Source organism: Pempheris klunzingeri, chromosome 22 (assembly GCF_042242105.1).
Source record: "Pempheris klunzingeri isolate RE-2024b chromosome 22, fPemKlu1.hap1, whole genome shotgun sequence".
Lineage (NCBI taxonomy): Eukaryota > Metazoa > Chordata > Actinopteri > Acropomatiformes > Pempheridae > Pempheris > Pempheris klunzingeri.
In genome coordinates, this window is record NC_092033.1 from 16582183 (window position 1) to 16600090 (window position 17908).

The 17908-nt window shown below is 43.4% G+C and overlaps 2 protein-coding genes across 3 annotated transcripts; one reads left to right on the forward strand and one right to left on the reverse strand.

The window, feature by feature from the left end:
- Positions 1–574: 574 nt before the first annotated feature.
- Positions 575–13244, forward strand: irak3 (interleukin-1 receptor-associated kinase 3). 2 transcript variants are annotated; one of them, XM_070853827.1, is made up of 12 exons: positions 575–698; positions 1351–1543; positions 2291–2295; positions 3039–3175; positions 4007–4071; positions 4165–4279; positions 5369–5487; positions 6393–6591; positions 7917–7985; positions 8094–8261; positions 9643–9985; positions 11128–13244. In XM_070853827.1, the coding sequence occupies exons 1-12, from the start codon at positions 596–598 to the stop codon at positions 11244–11246; spliced, it is 1635 nt and encodes a 544-aa protein (XP_070709928.1). In that variant the 5' UTR covers positions 575–595; the 3' UTR covers positions 11247–13244. The 2 variants fall into 2 exon arrangements, with proteins under 2 accessions (XP_070709928.1, XP_070709927.1); XM_070853826.1 differs by lacking the exons at positions 575–698; positions 1351–1543; positions 2291–2295 and having other exon boundaries at positions 3027–3175; positions 11131–13244.
- A 532-nt stretch (positions 13245–13776) lies between these two features.
- Positions 13777–17578, reverse strand: cdnf (cerebral dopamine neurotrophic factor). Its single transcript, XM_070853828.1, has 4 exons — positions 17506–17578; positions 16342–16469; positions 14826–14967; positions 13777–14708 (listed from the first exon to the last, which is right to left on the reverse strand). The coding sequence occupies exons 1-4, from the start codon at positions 17576–17578 to the stop codon at positions 14536–14538; spliced, it is 516 nt and encodes a 171-aa protein (XP_070709929.1). The 3' UTR covers positions 13777–14535.
- Between the last annotated feature and the right edge of the window lie 330 nt (positions 17579–17908).

Below are 17908 nucleotides of genomic sequence, written 5' to 3' on the forward strand. Positions count from 1 at the left end.
CACTGTTGCTCATAAAGTTGGAATCATTGTTCAATACCCCCAGTTTAGTTCAAGCCTGAATACACAGTTTGCAAAGGTTGATTGTGGTTTAAGTTTCACTGTGATCTGTTCGGAAGAGTTTGATCAATAAAGTTGAGAAGATATCCACTTTATTTATCAAGAAGAAATCACATTGTCGCAATCATTTCATGAGAAGAGGTGAAAAAAAACATTTGATTCTAACTTTAACAGTGTATAAATCCATGTAATGACATAAAAACTGGGGTGCCCCTCCAGTGGAGAAATCAGGTTGGCTCATACTTCCTTCAGTGTTATTAGAACTATTAGAAAGTAGTTTAATCTGAACACCTTTAGAGTTGAAGGTGGGGGCCTCTCTTTGACGGGGGGGGGGGGCACTCCGGCCCAGAGGAAGCGGTGATTCAATGATCACCCCCCACCTCTCACTGTGACGTGACGGGTGTATTGTAGATGCTGCTCGTCTGTCCACTGACTCGGGGGAGGAGGGACTTTCCGCGTTTGAGTAACAGCGGACTGCTGAAGTGCGCAAACGCGCCTGTTGCTGCCGCAGAGCGCACAGACGCACGGAGACGTTCACATGGACTCCTCCACCTTCCTGTACGACGTCCCCCCGGCGGTCTTCGAGAGGCTCTGTGAGATCCTGGACAGCGGGACCGGCTCTTTGGGCTGGCGTGGACTGGGTGAGGGACATGTGGACGGGGAGAGAAGCAGCCGATCGGAACAACAGCTCGTTTTTGTCTTTATTGTTAATCATCGATGTCTTTTGTTAGAATTAGTTGTCTGCCTACGCCGTCTAAGCCTCGCTGCTTGTTTACTGCGCTTATTTCCGTGACTCGATGATGCTGTTGGTCAGTTTTTATTGTTATTTCTCTCCTTAAGAGCAGGGGAGGGTCTTTTTTCATTATCTGGATTTGATCCATTCACTTGTGTGCAAAGAAAGTTGAACTTGTTGTCTTACGTCATCCAGATGATGAACAAAGATCTCACCTCCTGTTAAGGAGAAGAACAACCAAAACAAAAACAACAACATAAAGTACCATGAACTTTCCCACCATTACATTCACCTCTTGTAGCTTCACTAATTCCTACATTTGGATCATCCATTCATTGCATGCATGTTATTATATTATCATTATGCATTAATTATACAATTCTAGTGGTTAGTGAAACTGGTCATTCATATGAGCCTGTCAGTCTGTACCTGGTGTACCTGTATTATGTGGCCAAAGCAAAGGGACACATAAACCTGTGTTCTCACTCATTAGGTGCACACTTCTTTCCTCCGTTAAGCTCGATCTGATGTCTTTTTTTTTATGTCCCTTGACCTTAAAGCCGCGCGAATCGTCTCCAGCGTGTTGGAAGTTCGCATGTTGGAGCGCACGGAGGCGGTCGGTCGGAGTCCCACCAGGGAGCTGCTGTGGTCCTGGGCACAGCAGAATTCAAGAGTGCAGGACCTGGTGGAGGTGCTGCGGGACATGGGCCACTACATGGCCCTGCAGCTCTTCCAGGGCCACGCTCAGGGCCAGTCAAGCGCAATTAAAGGTGAGTTCAAAGTGTCATCTCGTCATAAATGTTTGTGGGGATGTGATAACATCATAGACTGTATACAAGAAGTGAAACCACCTTGTGACTAACCATGTGTCATGCCTAAACCTAACCAATCAGAAGCAGGGCATGACAGTATGCAGGTGGAGTCCTGCACCATATAAAAACTTAGCACGCTCTATAATCACTTGTGAGCAGAATGAAGTAAACTTGATGTCTGTAGATAAAACAGCAAGGCCTGTTCCAGGGTACAGGAGGCATCCAAGCTAACAGGACTGCTAACGGGGCTGGCGAGGGTCAAAAACCGGTTTAGCTGCAGATGAGGCCGCACAGCTTAGTTGCTTGGTCTTGCGAGCCTTCGCATGCTGCTGAACATGGATCGGCTTTGCATCATCTGCCGATGAGGCTACGCTGCTGTGGTGACTAACAGGCCTGCCATCGGCCTGCAGACGGAGCAGGCCGGGGGCCTTCTGAGGTAACGTGACAGGCACGTGTCTCAAAAGAGTAAAGAATGACATCACGTCTGTTCCTTAACACGGCCTCACCACTACTTCCTTGAGCTTAATAGAAAACATCATGAGGTCACGGAAAGATGTGAAGGAGAACTCATAAAGACTTAGGAGAGGATAGTCATGGTGCTGAGAGAATCCGCTATAACTCATAGACGACCATGATGTGTGTCTGCTTAGATGGCTGTTTTTTGGAGGAATATTTTAGAGTCAGTGAGCCGAGGTTTAATCTCTTTTTACTTGGAAAAGTGCGGTGGTGAGTGAAATTCACTCACATTCTTCCATATTCTATAACTGTTGATTATAATTATTGCAGAAGTTGCTTTTGGTAATAATTGGTCATTGTTGTGGAGGCTGGTTCTGTACGCTTCACCTGTTTCTAATGCAAGCCTGAAAGACTGCTGGAGGGAAATGATGTCACGCAGAGTAAAGCCCTCTCTTGGTTCCTCTTTGTGGTGCGCGTCTGATGTCAGCACAACATGTCGAGCCACTCATCACCACAAATAGAACTTAACAGGAGCTTTAATATGTGGGCAATCTTTCTATTCGCAGAGCCGCCTTCGCCCCCCAGCAGTCCGGAGCCCGCGGGGCAGACGTCTGCAGCTAAAGTGGAGGTAGAACTTTTTATTCCTCAGACTGGACGGCAGCCTGTATGAGCTGAGAGAGGTAAAAAGAATAAATGACCATCCTGTCTGTGTTTTCTCTGATAAGGATACCTTCGAAAAAGGGGCAAGTTCGTCAAGTGAAGCATTACGTCCCAGTAAGTCAAGCGATTTGAATCTGTTTTTTTTAAGTGGACTGATTTGAATATCTTTTGTTATACATCAGTAAAATTTCATTTTGGTGGGATTTCCCCTTCCACTGTGACTGTGAGGCTGGATTAACGACCTGCCCTGTGAGGTTTTCGAAGCAGTGAGGAGTCTTTGCCGTCTGTCTGTGCATTCCCAGAAAACTCTGCTGCTGCAGAAATCATCACTTTCCAAGACATCATAGAGGGAACCAGAGATTTTCATCATGAAATGAGAATTGCCGAGGGTCACACGTTTGATGTGTACAGAGCGCAGATGGGAAGTAAGACATGCGTGGTGAAGCTTTATAAACAGGTAATTGTCTGGGATGTGTTCAAGCCAAAAGTTCAAAATTATTATTATAATCCATTAGCAACGTAAAGGCCAGATTTTCCACCGCGTTCTCCGTCACCGTTTCAGGTTTGACAGCTGCTCGTTTCATTAAACTTAAATTAAACTGAGATGATTTATCGGCACTTGACTGGAAAATTAGTGCCACCCATTCCTAAGAACCACATAATGGCGGTGGATGGCAAACGCACTTTCATTGACATTTTATTGTGCTGCTTTCTCGAAATTCAGCAAACATTCACGCTACATTTGATGGAAATCTGACTTTGTCGACATTATAGCCTTTTCGAAGTCTGTTCGCGGAAAGATCTTAAAACGAGGTCCGCCTCTTCGTTAGGGAATTGAATTCGCTCAGTTTGCTCAAAGAGGAAGAGCTTCATTGGAGTCAAACCTCAGTGAGCAAACTACATTCACCGATGAAGACCATAAGATGCAGTTAAAAAGATTGCAGTGGCTGATATGGCTTACCGATCAGTGTTCAAATCTGAAAATCACAGCTGCAGTAACCTGTAGTTTTTCCTTGCCCCCGACTACGTCACTGTGCACGTCAAATTACGACGAATTATTATTTTGCAGCTGGATGATTCAGTTTTCTCTGTCGATATAGCAGCACTGAGGTATTTATCACTCCAGATTCACCATCAGCACTGATAGGTAATCTCCCTTTGGGCGTCTCTTCTTCAGGCGGAAAGTAGAAGCAGTCTATACTCTGTGTTCTCCTGTACTAGTCAGTGTTGGGGTGGTTGCCACAAAGAGCATCTAACTGAAATGTTTTCCCTTTCCGTCGTTCTTCAGATAAACGACGCATCCTGTGAGAAGCTGTGGGATGCCTTCAGAACGGAAACCGAGATTCATCATTTGTACGTGTCGGTCCTCACCCTCAAAAGACCTCTCTGTTTTATCTGACAGAGTGTTCCAACGTTTAGCGTTGTGTGTGCTGTGCTGTGTTACAGATGCCACCATCCAAATATCTTAGACTTGCTGTGCTGTTTTTCTGAAGCGGGCCGCCACTGTCTGGTCTATCCTTACCTCCCCAACGGGTCGCTCTTCCACAGACTACACCATCAGGTACATCTGTGATTTATCAACATCTGCCTGCCCCCTAATGTTGTTCCTCCTGCTGCGTTTCTGTCTGTGACCTGTTTACTAAGGAAGAGAAATAGTTGCTAGGTAACGTTGTCATTGTCAGAAAATAGGAAGTGAACTTGTGGTAGACCAGTGTGCGCAAATGCACAGTGTGGTTTTGCTCTCTCTTTTATTATGACAAAGTAAAAGAGAAATTAGAGAGCAAAGAGCAAACCTTGCACAAATTTACATTGAGAAAGAATGATCCAAGTAATACTGCACACTCGATCACAGTGCATCCACTAAAGGTGCTTGATTTTGCCGCTTACTGAAAGGATCCCTGGAGAGATAGACCTGCCATGCCGGAGTTAATGAGCCCAATATGACACACAGAGTTCAAACCCTGATCTAAATAAAACCTCAGCGTTAATTAACATCGGCCTGAGACAAGCCTCCCATTTATATGTCACGACACAGGTAGTTATGGATGTTTTGTTGTTATGTCCAGGGGATTTCATTATCACGAAGCGGCTACACCAGCAATTAACGTGCCCCAGCTCACACCGAATGCCTTGACTGCCAATGACAAGAGAAGGGAACAGGCCTCACGTGAACCCTCTCTCACGCTCGCCTACCCAGCACTGAGCTCAGCACTGTTTAGGCTGTTAAAGACAGCAGGAGATAATCATTTTTCACAGTACTGAAAGGAACTTAAGTTTTAGTCTGCCTGCACAGATACCAGCTTTTTATGAAGTTATTGTATAATAAGAGTTGCACGAAACAAAATCCAACTTGATGTTAAGTGTGTAGTTTACTTTATGGATGCTCAAGATTTGCTATTCTTTGCGTGCTTTTCTTTTGAGGATATTAAAGTGTATTTTTAATGGTAGCTGCTGATCTGAGGACGGAGCGATGTATTTACCCTGCTCCAGCCTCTATTCCAGACCATGCAGTGCTGTGCCGTGCCATGTCTGATCCTTACTGTAATGCCCACGTTTCATCTGTTTTTCCAGCACTTTAAGTTAGTTTGGCTGTTTCAAGCTATTTGAAAGACATGTGTGCGTCACATCTACGATGGTTGTCGCCGTACAGGAAGAAGAGCGTCCTCTGTCCTGGCAAGAGCGTCTCGCCATCATCAAGGGGATCGCAAAGGCCTTGCATCACCTCTACGCAGCCCAGCCCTCCCCGGTGATCTGTGGCAACATCTCCAGGTACGAGCCACCAAACACACACTCGCTTCGCTGACGTGCCTGTTATCAGGTACACTGTGTGACTTTGGGAAGTTCCAGTTTTACGACCACACCCGTGCAAGAGTGTGACAGTAGCAGGCAGCAGCAGTCCGTTGTTATTGTTTTAACAGCACCATTTTATTTGGTGTAATAGTGACATCTTGGTGTAGTGATAATCAGAGCAAGGCCATGACAATGTCTTATTACTACTAATAGAATAATGTGACTTGTCACGTGGTGCAGTGGGGTACTGCAGCCAAAGAGAGCAAAGGGGCATCTTTAGCTACTATCCCTATGCCCCCCCCCGCCTAACCCGTCAGCCACAGTTATTGCTAAATCACTGCTGCTGGCTGAATAATCCAGTCCGCACACTTCCTTCTCCAATGCTGATGAGTGTATTTCTGTCAGAGTTAAGATGTATTTCAACAACAAAGGTGAATTTTACACAGAAATGTAGTGAAAATGAGGAATATATAGATATATATAGAAAATAATAGGTAACACAGTGATTTTTGGTGAGATGACTTGTTCACGGGTACGTATATATCCAGCTTTGTCAATGAAACTTACAAAAAGGTTTCTAGTGACGGCTCAAGAGTGTTTCGCTGAGAATGAAACACCACTATAATTTCGATGTTTGAAAAAGTAGAAAAAAAAGAACCAGTGACTGTGTAGATGAGCCGTGTAGGTGATCGCCTTCACTTCAGCTTCAGGCAGGTGTAAGTGACAGTGACAGCTGTGAGAAGCTCGCAGTCAAACTCAAACCACAGCGTGTGGGCTTCAGAGGCTCCACAGTCAAGCTGCCTTCTCTTCCACCTGTCTTGCGTCTCTCTGCTGTCTGTGAAGCTGAACAAGTTGACACAGTGTCTGAATGTTTCCCTGCACAGTGCCAACATACTCTTGGATGATGGCCTGCAGCCTAAGCTGTCTAACTTCGGGTTGGCTCGTCTCCGTCCTCATTCAGCCAATCGGTACTGTACCACGACTGTGGATACAAGCTCCCACAGCAACCCGGGATACCTCCCTGCGGACTTCTTCCGAGACGGGAAGCTGTCCTTCAGCGTGGATGTCTACAGCTTTGGAATGGTGACTGAGACAAGATCTTATAATCTTGTCCTAACTTTCTTCATCCTGTGTGTAAAGCGGGTGGTTGCATTAGCAGATTGTAACAGGTTACAAGATTACAGTTTACGTCAATGATTACAGGTTACATTTAATGATTACACATGATTTTAGACACCCACACCCAAGTGGAAAACATCTAACTTCTGCTTCTAATTCAAAGTTTGCCCTCAGACAGCACTGTTGTTTAGCTCTGTTTTTGGTCTCCACCTCCTCCTGAGGGAAATATCTGGCTTTTTATCTGCAAAATGCTCCACTATGTTGACCTGCTATGCCTCTAATTGTGTCTGTCTGCTGTTTGGTGCTGAGCAGGTCATGTACGGTGGGAAATGAGAGTGCGCCAAAAGTAATGTTGCGGGTTATTGACCCAAAACAGGGAGTTAAAATACGCTGATGCCTTCCATAGAGCTTAGTGGAATTGAGCAGTTGGGTGGCAATTCTCTGCCAGGACCACCTTCCACACTACATGTAGTCATTTCATCTGTAGTTAACAGAAAAATTATTTCGCAGCTTGACATAAAAGTAGCAATACCACAGGATAGCGTTTCTCCATTACAAGTTCAAGAACTACAATCAAAATGTTACTGAAGTATAGATGTTATCCGAGAAATGTACTCAGACTATCAAAAGTAAAAGTAAGCTGAATAGTACCTTGTTATATCATTATAAAGATCACTGGATTACCTTGATCTTAGGTGTATTAACATGTAAGCAGCACTTAAATGTTGTTGCCGCTGGAGATGGAGATCATTTTATTTATTTCCATCAATACATGCATCAGTGCATCAGATTTTACAAAGTGGTCTCAGCTTTTGCATCTACAATCTTATTTATCTAAAGAAATGAACCCTAGAACACTAACAGTTAGTAACACCATCACTAACGTCGGGTATAACAATACATAGCAAACTGAAGTACTTTTCCCCTATACAAGGTCTCATAAAACGAAAAAAAAAGGCATCATGGGGGGGGGGGGGCCCTATAAAAAGGCTCTAAAATTAGTGAAAAATTAGGGAATTAAAGAAAAATTCCTTTAAAAAAAATAGACACACAATGAAAATCACGTGACCAAAATCTCGTGGGTGTTCTAGGGTTAATAACTGCAGCTCTCAAGCACATTTAGTAGAGTGAAAAGTACAATATTTACCTCTTATTATTATTCTAATTATTCTGAAAGTAGAGTATCTTGCATCTAAATATGGAGTCATGGAATATGTGTTTAACTACCCCCCCCCCCCCCCCGTTCTTCATTGCCATTATTACATTTTGTTTGTTCTTGTTTGTTCTAGATTATAATGGAAACAGTAACAGGTCGGAAGGTTGGAGCTAAGGAGGATGGAGCTGAACGCACCCCGCTGGTGAGTCAACACTGACGTTGGAGGGACTTTGGTATTTTTAATCCTGGGCTCTATCTGAACATACTTTGTTGTGTTCCCCCTGTTCCCCCTGTTCGTCCGCTCTGTCAGAGAGAGTTGCTTGTTACCGAGGTGGAGGACGGTGGCGGCGTGGACTCCTGTCTGCGGTTTTTGGATGTGGCGGCTGGTCAGTGGCCAGATGCTGTGGCCCTCGGCCTTCTGGATCTGGCCTTGGACTGCACCGCGAGCCACCGCAGCAGCAGGCCGAGCATGGAGACTGTGAGCATTCAAAGTTCATTCTTGACCTTTTGTGACATTATATGACAAACTATTCGGACAGATCACATCCTAGCTTTTGATGCTTTTCACATCAATTATGGACAAAGATGTCCTCTTTGACCTTTCTCCAGCTATCCGCTGACTCGTGGTTGATGAGCTTTGACTTGATGGATGCTGTGAGCAGTTTAGGTCTGATGTTGTCTGTGTCTAGTGTTCACTTCATTTCACTGTTGAAGTTCTAACAGAAGGTCCCGGGTTCAAATCCCGGTTTGAACCCGAGGTCTTTCTGTGTGGAGTTTGCATGTTCTCCCCATGCTAGCGTGGGTTCTCTCCGGGTACTCCGGCTTCCTCCCACAATCCAAAGACATGCACATTAGGTTAATTGGTATCTCTAAATTGCCCGTAGGTGTGAGTGTGAGTGTGAAAGGTTGTCTGTCTCTGTATGTGGCCCTGCGATTGGCTGGCGACCAGTTCAGGGTGACCCCGCCTCTCGCCCAAAGTCAGCTGGGATAGGCTCCAACTCCCCTGCGATCCTGACGGATAAGCGGTATAGAAAATATAGAAAATCTTTGGTTGCTTGTAGGTTCTGCTGACTTACACTACTCACAAAAAGTTAGGGATATTTGACTTTCAGGTGAAATATGTGGAAAATGTAAAAAGTGAATGCTACAGTGATATTATATCATGAAAGTAGGACATTTAAGTAGAAGCATGCAATGGTCATTTCTTCATTTTAAACAATTTATTGAAAGAAAATCTACCAACAGTGGTAGGTATACCACAACAAAACATGTTCAGTGTCTCAATAAATTGGGATGTGGCCAAAGGACGTCCACTCCTCTCCTTTCTGTGACTCTTCCAGTCTCTGTATCACTGTTCCAACCTCCTGATGACACTCTGTGACCCTCTAAGCTCAGTGAACACCTCCGTCTGAGGACTTCCTGTTTGAAGCCTCCAGTGTTGAGGTGCTGCTGATCAACTGTTAGGTGTCGTCTTGGTCTCATGATGTCAGAATGTGAACAGCAGGATGAGGAGGACTGTTTAAATACCAATTCTAACTGAAGCAGGAAATGTATTGGTGGATTCATGGATCAAACCTGTTGTGAATGTTGCTGTTAAGCTTCTTGTTAGAGAACAGCAGCTGGTGCAGAAAGTACTGAAACACTGAACAGTTGGACATGTGCATTCAAAGGTTTAGAGAAGGTCACATTAAGTTCACCTGGAAAGGTTAGAATGCATTTTAGGTTCATCCTGAAATTTCACCTGAAAGCTGAATATCCCTAACTTTTAGTGAGTAGTGTATATATTATTATTCTGCTGCTGGAATCATTCAAGTGACTGTTGACGGGATATAAATGCTACTAATCTGAACTGTCTTCAGGTAATTCTGGCACTGAGCAAGCTGCTTCCTTCACCCAGCCGCCCCTCTGCTGACGAACCCCGCAGCCTGGTCGATGGGTCCCCTGTCCTCCAGAGTCCCCCGTCCTCCATACCTGTGGAGCACGACGAGCAGCTCAGCCTCCATAGTTCTCAGGCGCAGGCAGGGCCATGTGAATGCAGCCAGTCGGAGGTGACGTATCTGAGTGACAACGTGGACGCTCTTGCTGAGGATCTGTACAGCAGCTGGCCCGTGCAGTGCAGCTGCCCCGCGGAGACCAGTGGTGTGGCCTGTGAGGACTGCAGGGCCAACGGCTTCACCGCCAACCACACGGGCAGCCCTCAGAGTAAGCGCTGTTAAAACACTCAGATCCACATTACAGAAGCAGATTTTATTATTTTTTTAAAAACCTGTGAGTCTCTGTGTGGGTAACTATAACTCTGCCAGGTGCTTCCAATATATCACTGCGTCTGAGGAAATACTCAGAATACCACAGACGCTATCACGTGGCTTTGTTGGTTGAATACTTGAGTCTGATTGTTCAATTATGGCATTTTGCAGTCTATTATTTCTGTATAACAGACCTTTAGTATGAACGCAATTCTGTTAGAGGAAACAATCAAATCATTTTCAAATGATCAAAATATTTCTCAATGAATATTTCAAGTCAAACTATTGATTCTCTAGTACAAAGCCGTGTAATAAGCAGGATAATGTACGTGGAGAGGCGGTCATTATTGGAAACAAACCCCTTTTTGGCTGATTCAAGACCAAAATGATTCCAGACCGCCTAAATTTGGGGTCCTGCGTCACCCCGTCAGGGTTTGTTCTGCAGTGATGCCAGTCTCATTGCACGTTATCCCTTTCACAATCATACCTCAGCAACAGTGACGGCTGCGTGCCAGAGGCATTCTGTTTTTTGGGATGCCCATCCTTCCCATTCTGATGAATGGCATATCTCAGGATGGTCTCTTTAGATTTGGCTCAAACTTCAACTTGGACTCAAAGGTGAACTGATTAGATTTTGGCGATCAAAGGTCAAAAGTCAGCATAACTCAAGAATTCACTCAAGACATCGTCTGTGCTGCTGGGTTGAAGACATGTTTGATCCATCCCTGTTTTAGAATTTAGCAACATCCATATTTGAAGCATCGCCCACTGTCATAGCTACAACTGTGTGCTCTCTCAGAAGCAGCCTTATTGGCCAAGCATGTGTCCAGCAAGCAAGTCCAATCAGTTTTATTTATATATCCCTATATCCAAAACAAATTTGAACCATGTTTGCTAATGATTTAGAGGCATGTTGATCCTCTCACAGTGATCTATAATGACCCTGCTCACCTGTCCCACCTGAAGAGCCGCTCAGCCACATTTGGTTGTTAACGCAGTGCTTGATAAACTTAAAGAGTTGAAGCTAAAACTTTTTTGCGTTTATCGTGTGTGTCCAATAGAAGTAACCAGTTCCTTTTGTGTTTTCCTGTGTTTCAGCAGACTTTATTGGAGTGGAGGAGAACCCGGCCAAGCAGAGGCTGAGGAACAAGCTGGATCTTTATAACGGAGGGCTGATTGGCACAGAGGAACTGTTCTCTGAGACAGGACTGCAGTAGGGAGCGGACTTCCTCTCACAGCTCACTGCGTCTTTCTGTGGTCTGTCACGTGTGTGTTCGTCTGTGAAATGCTGTTGGACCCCTGCTAGCCACAGGATTGCAGCAGCTGGTCCTACTCGAGGGAAACATCTGGGTTTCTATCATTGCGATGCGGGTAGTATATGCAAATGAACAATGTCTTAATTTCCTCCCTGCCCATTTGCCTGCCAAAACATAATCCGGTGGACTTTTCCCTGCACCTCCATTTTCTGTCTAAATACTGTAAGAAAACTATTTTAAAGGTTCAGTTCTGGTAAGACATGTTGAGCTACTTATGAGCCTGACTCCAGTGCGGAGGAATTACAGCGTGTGAAGGAGCAAGAGGCCAAGATTCAAGCACCCCCACCTAGTGAGGACAGCAGTGTTGTCCCCTTTGGTTGTTACAGGTTTTCCCTTTTGAAAATATTTGTGCCTTTCAGCCCAGTTTTATGAAAAAGACCATCTTTCCAGTGCTGCAATACTTGTTGAATATTTGAATCCTGGGACAGCGCAAACAAAGGCAACTGTGACACCTAAAGATGTTTTCATGGAGATGGTAATTATTTAAACCCCTGAAATAACACGACTTTAATCATGAAGTCAGTGATATACAAGATATAAATATGAATACTAAAATATATTAAAGCAGAAAATGGACAAAAGCACAACCTTGAACAAACCAAAAGAGACCTCTGTGGCAGCACATCACTGTAGAACATCGATCAGAGAGACGGGCCGCTCTCTGCATACTGGGCTCATTCTGTACAGGACGTATTGCACATATTGTTGCACCAGCTGTCCCGCTCCACCCGTAGTCCTCCCATGTGGTGGAGGCCTCATCTCAGATTACTTTTCGTTCCTTCTCCTTCCTCGCCCTCTTGGTTGTCTCGCAGCTTTTACGATCCATCGTTCCAAAGCACATGGACATGCCCCTAGTCCCAGTTTAGTGAGCCTGCAGTTCTGATTGGTGTGTGATCAGGTTTGACTCTCAGTGTTTCCACCTGATGATTTGTTCGGTTTGTGATTACTTGCGTTCATGATGCTGAATGCCAGTGAGCACGTGGCGCCTGTGTAATCTTGCCTAAAGCCCCTTGTTGCCTGACTGTAGCTTCTTACCACTGGCAATAGTGTCATGTCACAATAGTGGGGTTAGTGTGATTTTAGAGAAGTTATACCAAAACGCTCTGGGGCAACAAGTGGGTTGAGCTCTTCTCCTCCCACTGGGCTGACAGGAAGTCACCGAGATACCACAGGGGCAGTGTTGAGGAAATAAGCTCAATGCACCCCAGGAAATTACCAGCTTCTCTGTGCAACGCTGTCTTACGGCTTCTACACCAGCACAATGATATAGCTCTTATTTTTCTTATTCTCAAAATGTATTAATTTATGTTCTTTTAACTTGTAAGATGTGCAAAAACCTGTTTATGTGGTTGCAGTGAAAATACCGTTCAACCTACATTGCAGGCGCTGGCGTTGACGAAATCCCTACTTGTAAATATCAAAACTTGTGTTGTGATCGCTTGTATCTTTTTACGATATACCCCATATCTGAAAAATGTCACACTTGTTGTTTGTCCCCTTCTGCATGTTTTTAACACGTTGTGTTGCAAGAAAAAAAAAATACGCACTCATCACTTTCACATGAGGCTTCCGGTAATTCAGGAAGCTGCATTTTGAACCTGTGTGGCAGGTGACTGCTGCCACAAATGAGTGCATGATACTCCTTTTATAAAAGAAAAAACAAGACTAATGTAATGTATTGGCTGCATTTTTGTGTCCTTGGATGGAGTTAAAAATGTTAGTGAGGAGTGAAATAAATAAAATCACTAGCAGCGTAACACAGTTTATTTGAATTTATTGAAGTGATTGTTGTCAAAGGAAGCGGCTGAAAGCTTTTTATTTTACAATCTATTTATATAAAGTCATGCTGCTGTTCATGTATTCCATGTATGTTTTTCCTTCATCAAACAGCTCACTCAAAATAAAGAAGTCTAAAGTCTAAAGTCACTCCTTACATTTGCACTTTTTCATCTACAGTCTGTGGTTACAGCCAGTTTTGTGAATGCACACCAATGTGGGGATTATTAACAATTTGATAAGGATTTCAATCTAAAGTAATGATGTAACAGTGAAATAAGTGAGAATACTTTGCTCACAAGGTTGTACAAAGTCCCAAAACGTGCTATTTTCTGTTTTGTGCAAATAAGTTAATTAGCTTGTGTTCACAAGATAATTTACTGTAAATGTATTTGTACTGACTGATGTGTTCCTCTCATTCTCTGCTGTGTCTAAACACCTATGTATGGACAGTGGGAGCCTTTGAGTTCCCCAACAGTGTATGAAGCAGTTGAAACGAGCTCCACCTCAGCGGCTACATCAAAATGCTGCTTACACATTAATGCAACAATTACAATAATCTATAATGTAATGTAAAGTGGTGCAAAGGCAGTGTCTGCGCATAGAAATGCATATGAATTCGTAGTTAATTATCTTGTGCACAAGGTGATTAACTTGTTCCCACAACATAAAGAATAGTGCCTTTGGGGGTTTTAAGGGGACCTTTTCAATAAATAAAATGCACTGCTAACGTTATACAGCTGGTGATTCTGAAGCAACTCTTTTTTTTTTTTTAAAAGAACCTGAAGCTACACAAATAAGTCACAAACCCACAATTAATATTCCCAAATAATTCTAATGCTTTTGTATGCCTCCTTGTAGATGAATGTATTTCAACAACAGACGCTAGTTACTTACTTAAATATGATGCATATAGTACGGCCGGCTATTAAACCTCAAGCTTTTGTGGTTCTGACTGTAATGTGTTTGTAGCACTGAGTACAGAAAACTGTACTGATAGTAGACATCTGCAGAGATATACCTGGAAGATCTGTTTTGTGCATCGCTCTCTTCAAAGTCACCAGACTCCATTGACAAAAACACTCATTTTAACTTGTGGAACATGGGAGTTGCTGCATTTTGTATCTACCAGTCATTTAAAAAAAAAACGTGGAAAAATAGGGACCAGGTTGAAAAATAACAAAGCCATCCCTTCTTGTAACATACAAACTCAAATGATGAGAGGGATGAATAACAGTTTGGAGCTTAGAGAGAACTTGCACCGGTTTAAAATAAGAATCAGCTCTTTCATTTTTGCACTCCAGCGTCCGTCCACAGCACCCTCAAAATCGATTGCACTTTCCATGTTGGCATTTTGAATTTAAAATGCATTAACCAAGGCCTGTGCTGGTCAACACGAGGCACCGATCACTGCTCAGAGTTCCATGCTGTGAGCGTGCAGCGGTGCTTTCTCTTGGATGAGGCTGACAAACTCATGTTTCTCCACGCAGCCCCGACACTCCTCTCCCCACGACGCCAAAATATTCCTTAGCTCCGCGACCCTAAGCTTTCTGAGCCCATCGCTGCTCAGATCCTTCAGCTGAGGCTCTGCAGAAAAGCACAAAACACAGACGTGAGTCGTGTGTCCAGCCACACACACACACACACACACACACACACATAAATGAAGGGCTAGTCTCTGTTGTGTATTTGAAGTCACTTTACCATATCTGAGCTGACAGATCTGTGTGTCTCTGCTACTGAGGCGCTGGCAGATCTTCTCAACGGGGACATGGGAGGCCAGAGGTCGAGACACTGATGCTGTGACACTGGATGCTGCATCACTGCTGGCTCCTATGTAGTAACACTAGGACAGCACATAAACATACTTTTGATCAGCTCGTGTATGACATGGAAAGCTGTTCGTCAATGATGAAGACACTGACAGTCTGTGACTCAAGGCCTATGTAGTGTTAAACATCCTTACACTTCTTCCATAGAGCTCCTGCCTAAACTGAATTATACAATGCATTTTTACACAGAACTATTATTATTCATTGATTATGTTGATCCCCAACTCTCATGCAGCATTCACGCTTTTGAATTTGATTGAATTTTATCCAGAAAATATCAATAAAAAGTTAGAATCAATCATTTGGATGACATGGTCATCGCGTGTGCAAAGTATATACCGAACTGTGTGGATTTAACTGAATTCAAATGATCAAACTGCAAATGTGTGTGATTCTGTAGTACAAGTAGTTACACTACTCACTAAAAGTTAGGGATGTTCAGCTTTCAGGTGAAGTTTCAGGATGAACCTAAAATGCATTCTAACCTTTCCAGGTGAACTTAATGTGACCTTCTCTAAACCTTTGAATGCACATGTCCAACTGTTCAGTGTCTCAGTACTTTCTGCACCAGTTGCTGTTCTCTAACAAGAAGCTTAACAGCAACATTCACCACAGGTTTGATCCATGAATCCACCAATACATTTCCTGCTTCAGTTAGAATTGGTATTTAAACAGTCCTCCTCATCCTGCTGTTCACATTCTGACATCATGAGACCAAGACGACACCTAACAGTTGATCAGCAGCACCTCAACACTGGAGGCTTCAAACAGGAAGTCCTCAGACGGAGGTGTTCACTGAGCTTAGAGGGTCACAGAGTGTCATCAGGAGGTTGGAACAGTGATACAGAGACTGGAAGAGTCACAGAAAGGAGAGGAGTGGACGTCCTTTGGCCACATCCCAATTTATTGAGACACTGAACATGTTTTGTTGTGGTATACCTACCACTGTTGTTAGATTTTCTTTCAATAAATAGTTTAAGATGAATAAAATGACCATTGCATGCTTCTACTTAAATGCCCTACTTTCATGATATAATATCACTGTAGCATTTCACCTGAAAGTCGAATATCCCTAACTTTTTGTGAGCAGTGTATCTGTACTGCCTGTGCAGTGGCTGTCTGTATCGAGCAGACTGTAAAAACACCGCAACAGTCAGATCTGACGCCTTGAGAACACAGATGCACCGATTCAAGTGTGGCTAAAATGGAAATAATTCAATAAAATCAGTTTGGTTTTCATACAGTCTGTGTTTCTTTTACAAACATACATCTGCCATCAAAACAAGCTGCTGTGTCCTTTCATGGACCACAGTTAAGAGCCAATAAATCAAGGTTTAGAATTGGTAGTTTTTGTCTTAATGCTGTGTCCGTTGTATCCGTGCTCTCACCAGCCTTGCCTCCTTCCCGTGGGCGACAGCACAGGCCGCGGCCAGCTCTTCCTCCACCAGGGCAGGACTGAGTTCTCTGTGGGCTGAGGTCACGCTGCCATACAGTCTGTGGAGGAAGCCCGCACACACTGCAGACCAGTTCACTGTTAGCAGAGGCGAGCAGGCTACTACATGTAGGTAGTTACATTGTTTGCATGGTGTCGTATAGCCATGTGCTGCAGTGGCTGGCTAGTGTGTGGACCTGTTTTAGAGGTAGTGTTGCGTGTCATAGGGGGGGTTTGCACCCTGTGGCCGGCAATGAAAGAAATAATCATCTCTTCATTTACTTTTTCTTAGTTTGCAGTGCTGGAAAATCATTGACTCTATATCCTAAAGGCTATAACTTACTTGGTTACAAATCTGAGGTACTTGTACACTTGAGTAATTCCATTTTATGTAACTTTGCACTTCTACTCCAGTATATCTCTCCACTATATTTGGTTTATGTCACTAGTTACCTTTCAGATTACACATTTTTATACCCTTCCTGAAAACCAGGTATCTCCAAATTTGGTGAAGTATTTATAGTTGTAGAAAAATCCCTCTTAAGTTGAATAAACTATTTCAAACTCTCTCGGATCAGCAGGAAAATCCATCAGCAGTGCTCAAGAGAACCTGACAGCGACACAAACATATAATGATCTAATAGACCAGGATGCATTGCTGTAGATTAAACCACTCCACAAAATATAAAAGTTAAATTTAGCACAACTTTACATCCGATATGATAAGAAAACACTGACAGGGATCATTTTACTGCACTAAAAAGTACTTTCACTTTGGATACAAGGCTTCATTTTGCTGACAGCACTTTTACTTAAGTAAAAACAGGACAGAACTTTGACCTGTGGAGGAGTTTTTTTCAGAGTGTGGAATGAGATTTAGATTAACTTCCACTAATACAAGTTCTACTACATTCTGATCCAAATCATTGGAAAACTATTTAGCAGCCAGGTTGCACCCCAGTTTGGTCCACACGTGCTGAGGGCACAGGCATGCAACGCTAATGTGGACAAGAACTTGTTATTGACATCAGAACTTAAAAAACAACAGAATATAGTGTAATAAAAAAAAAAAACCATAGCCAGAAAGGAAACAACTCCTGCTCACACCATGCTGTCTAACCTTCACAGTTTCCTGTCGCTGAACAAATAAACCCTGTGAAACACAGCAGAATGGAGAGGGACAACACCAACATGGTAGCCTCGGTGGTTATTCTTAGCTGCATGGGGGGTGTTCCTGCCAACAACCGGCCTCGTGGGAGGGGGGGGACTTGAGCTTGATGAAGAATTTTGTTTTTATTTTGCATATTGAGGATAGACAAAAGAACAAATAGATCAGAGGAGGAAGAAAATAGACTATACCAACAGCCGAATTCTCTAATCTACAACTAGAACTTTACATTTCAACTCAGACATGTAAAATATCTTGAGATAGATCAAAATAATGATAACAACAATAACATTATCATTATTATTACTACTACTACTACTACTACTACTATTATTATTATTATTATAGTTGTTGT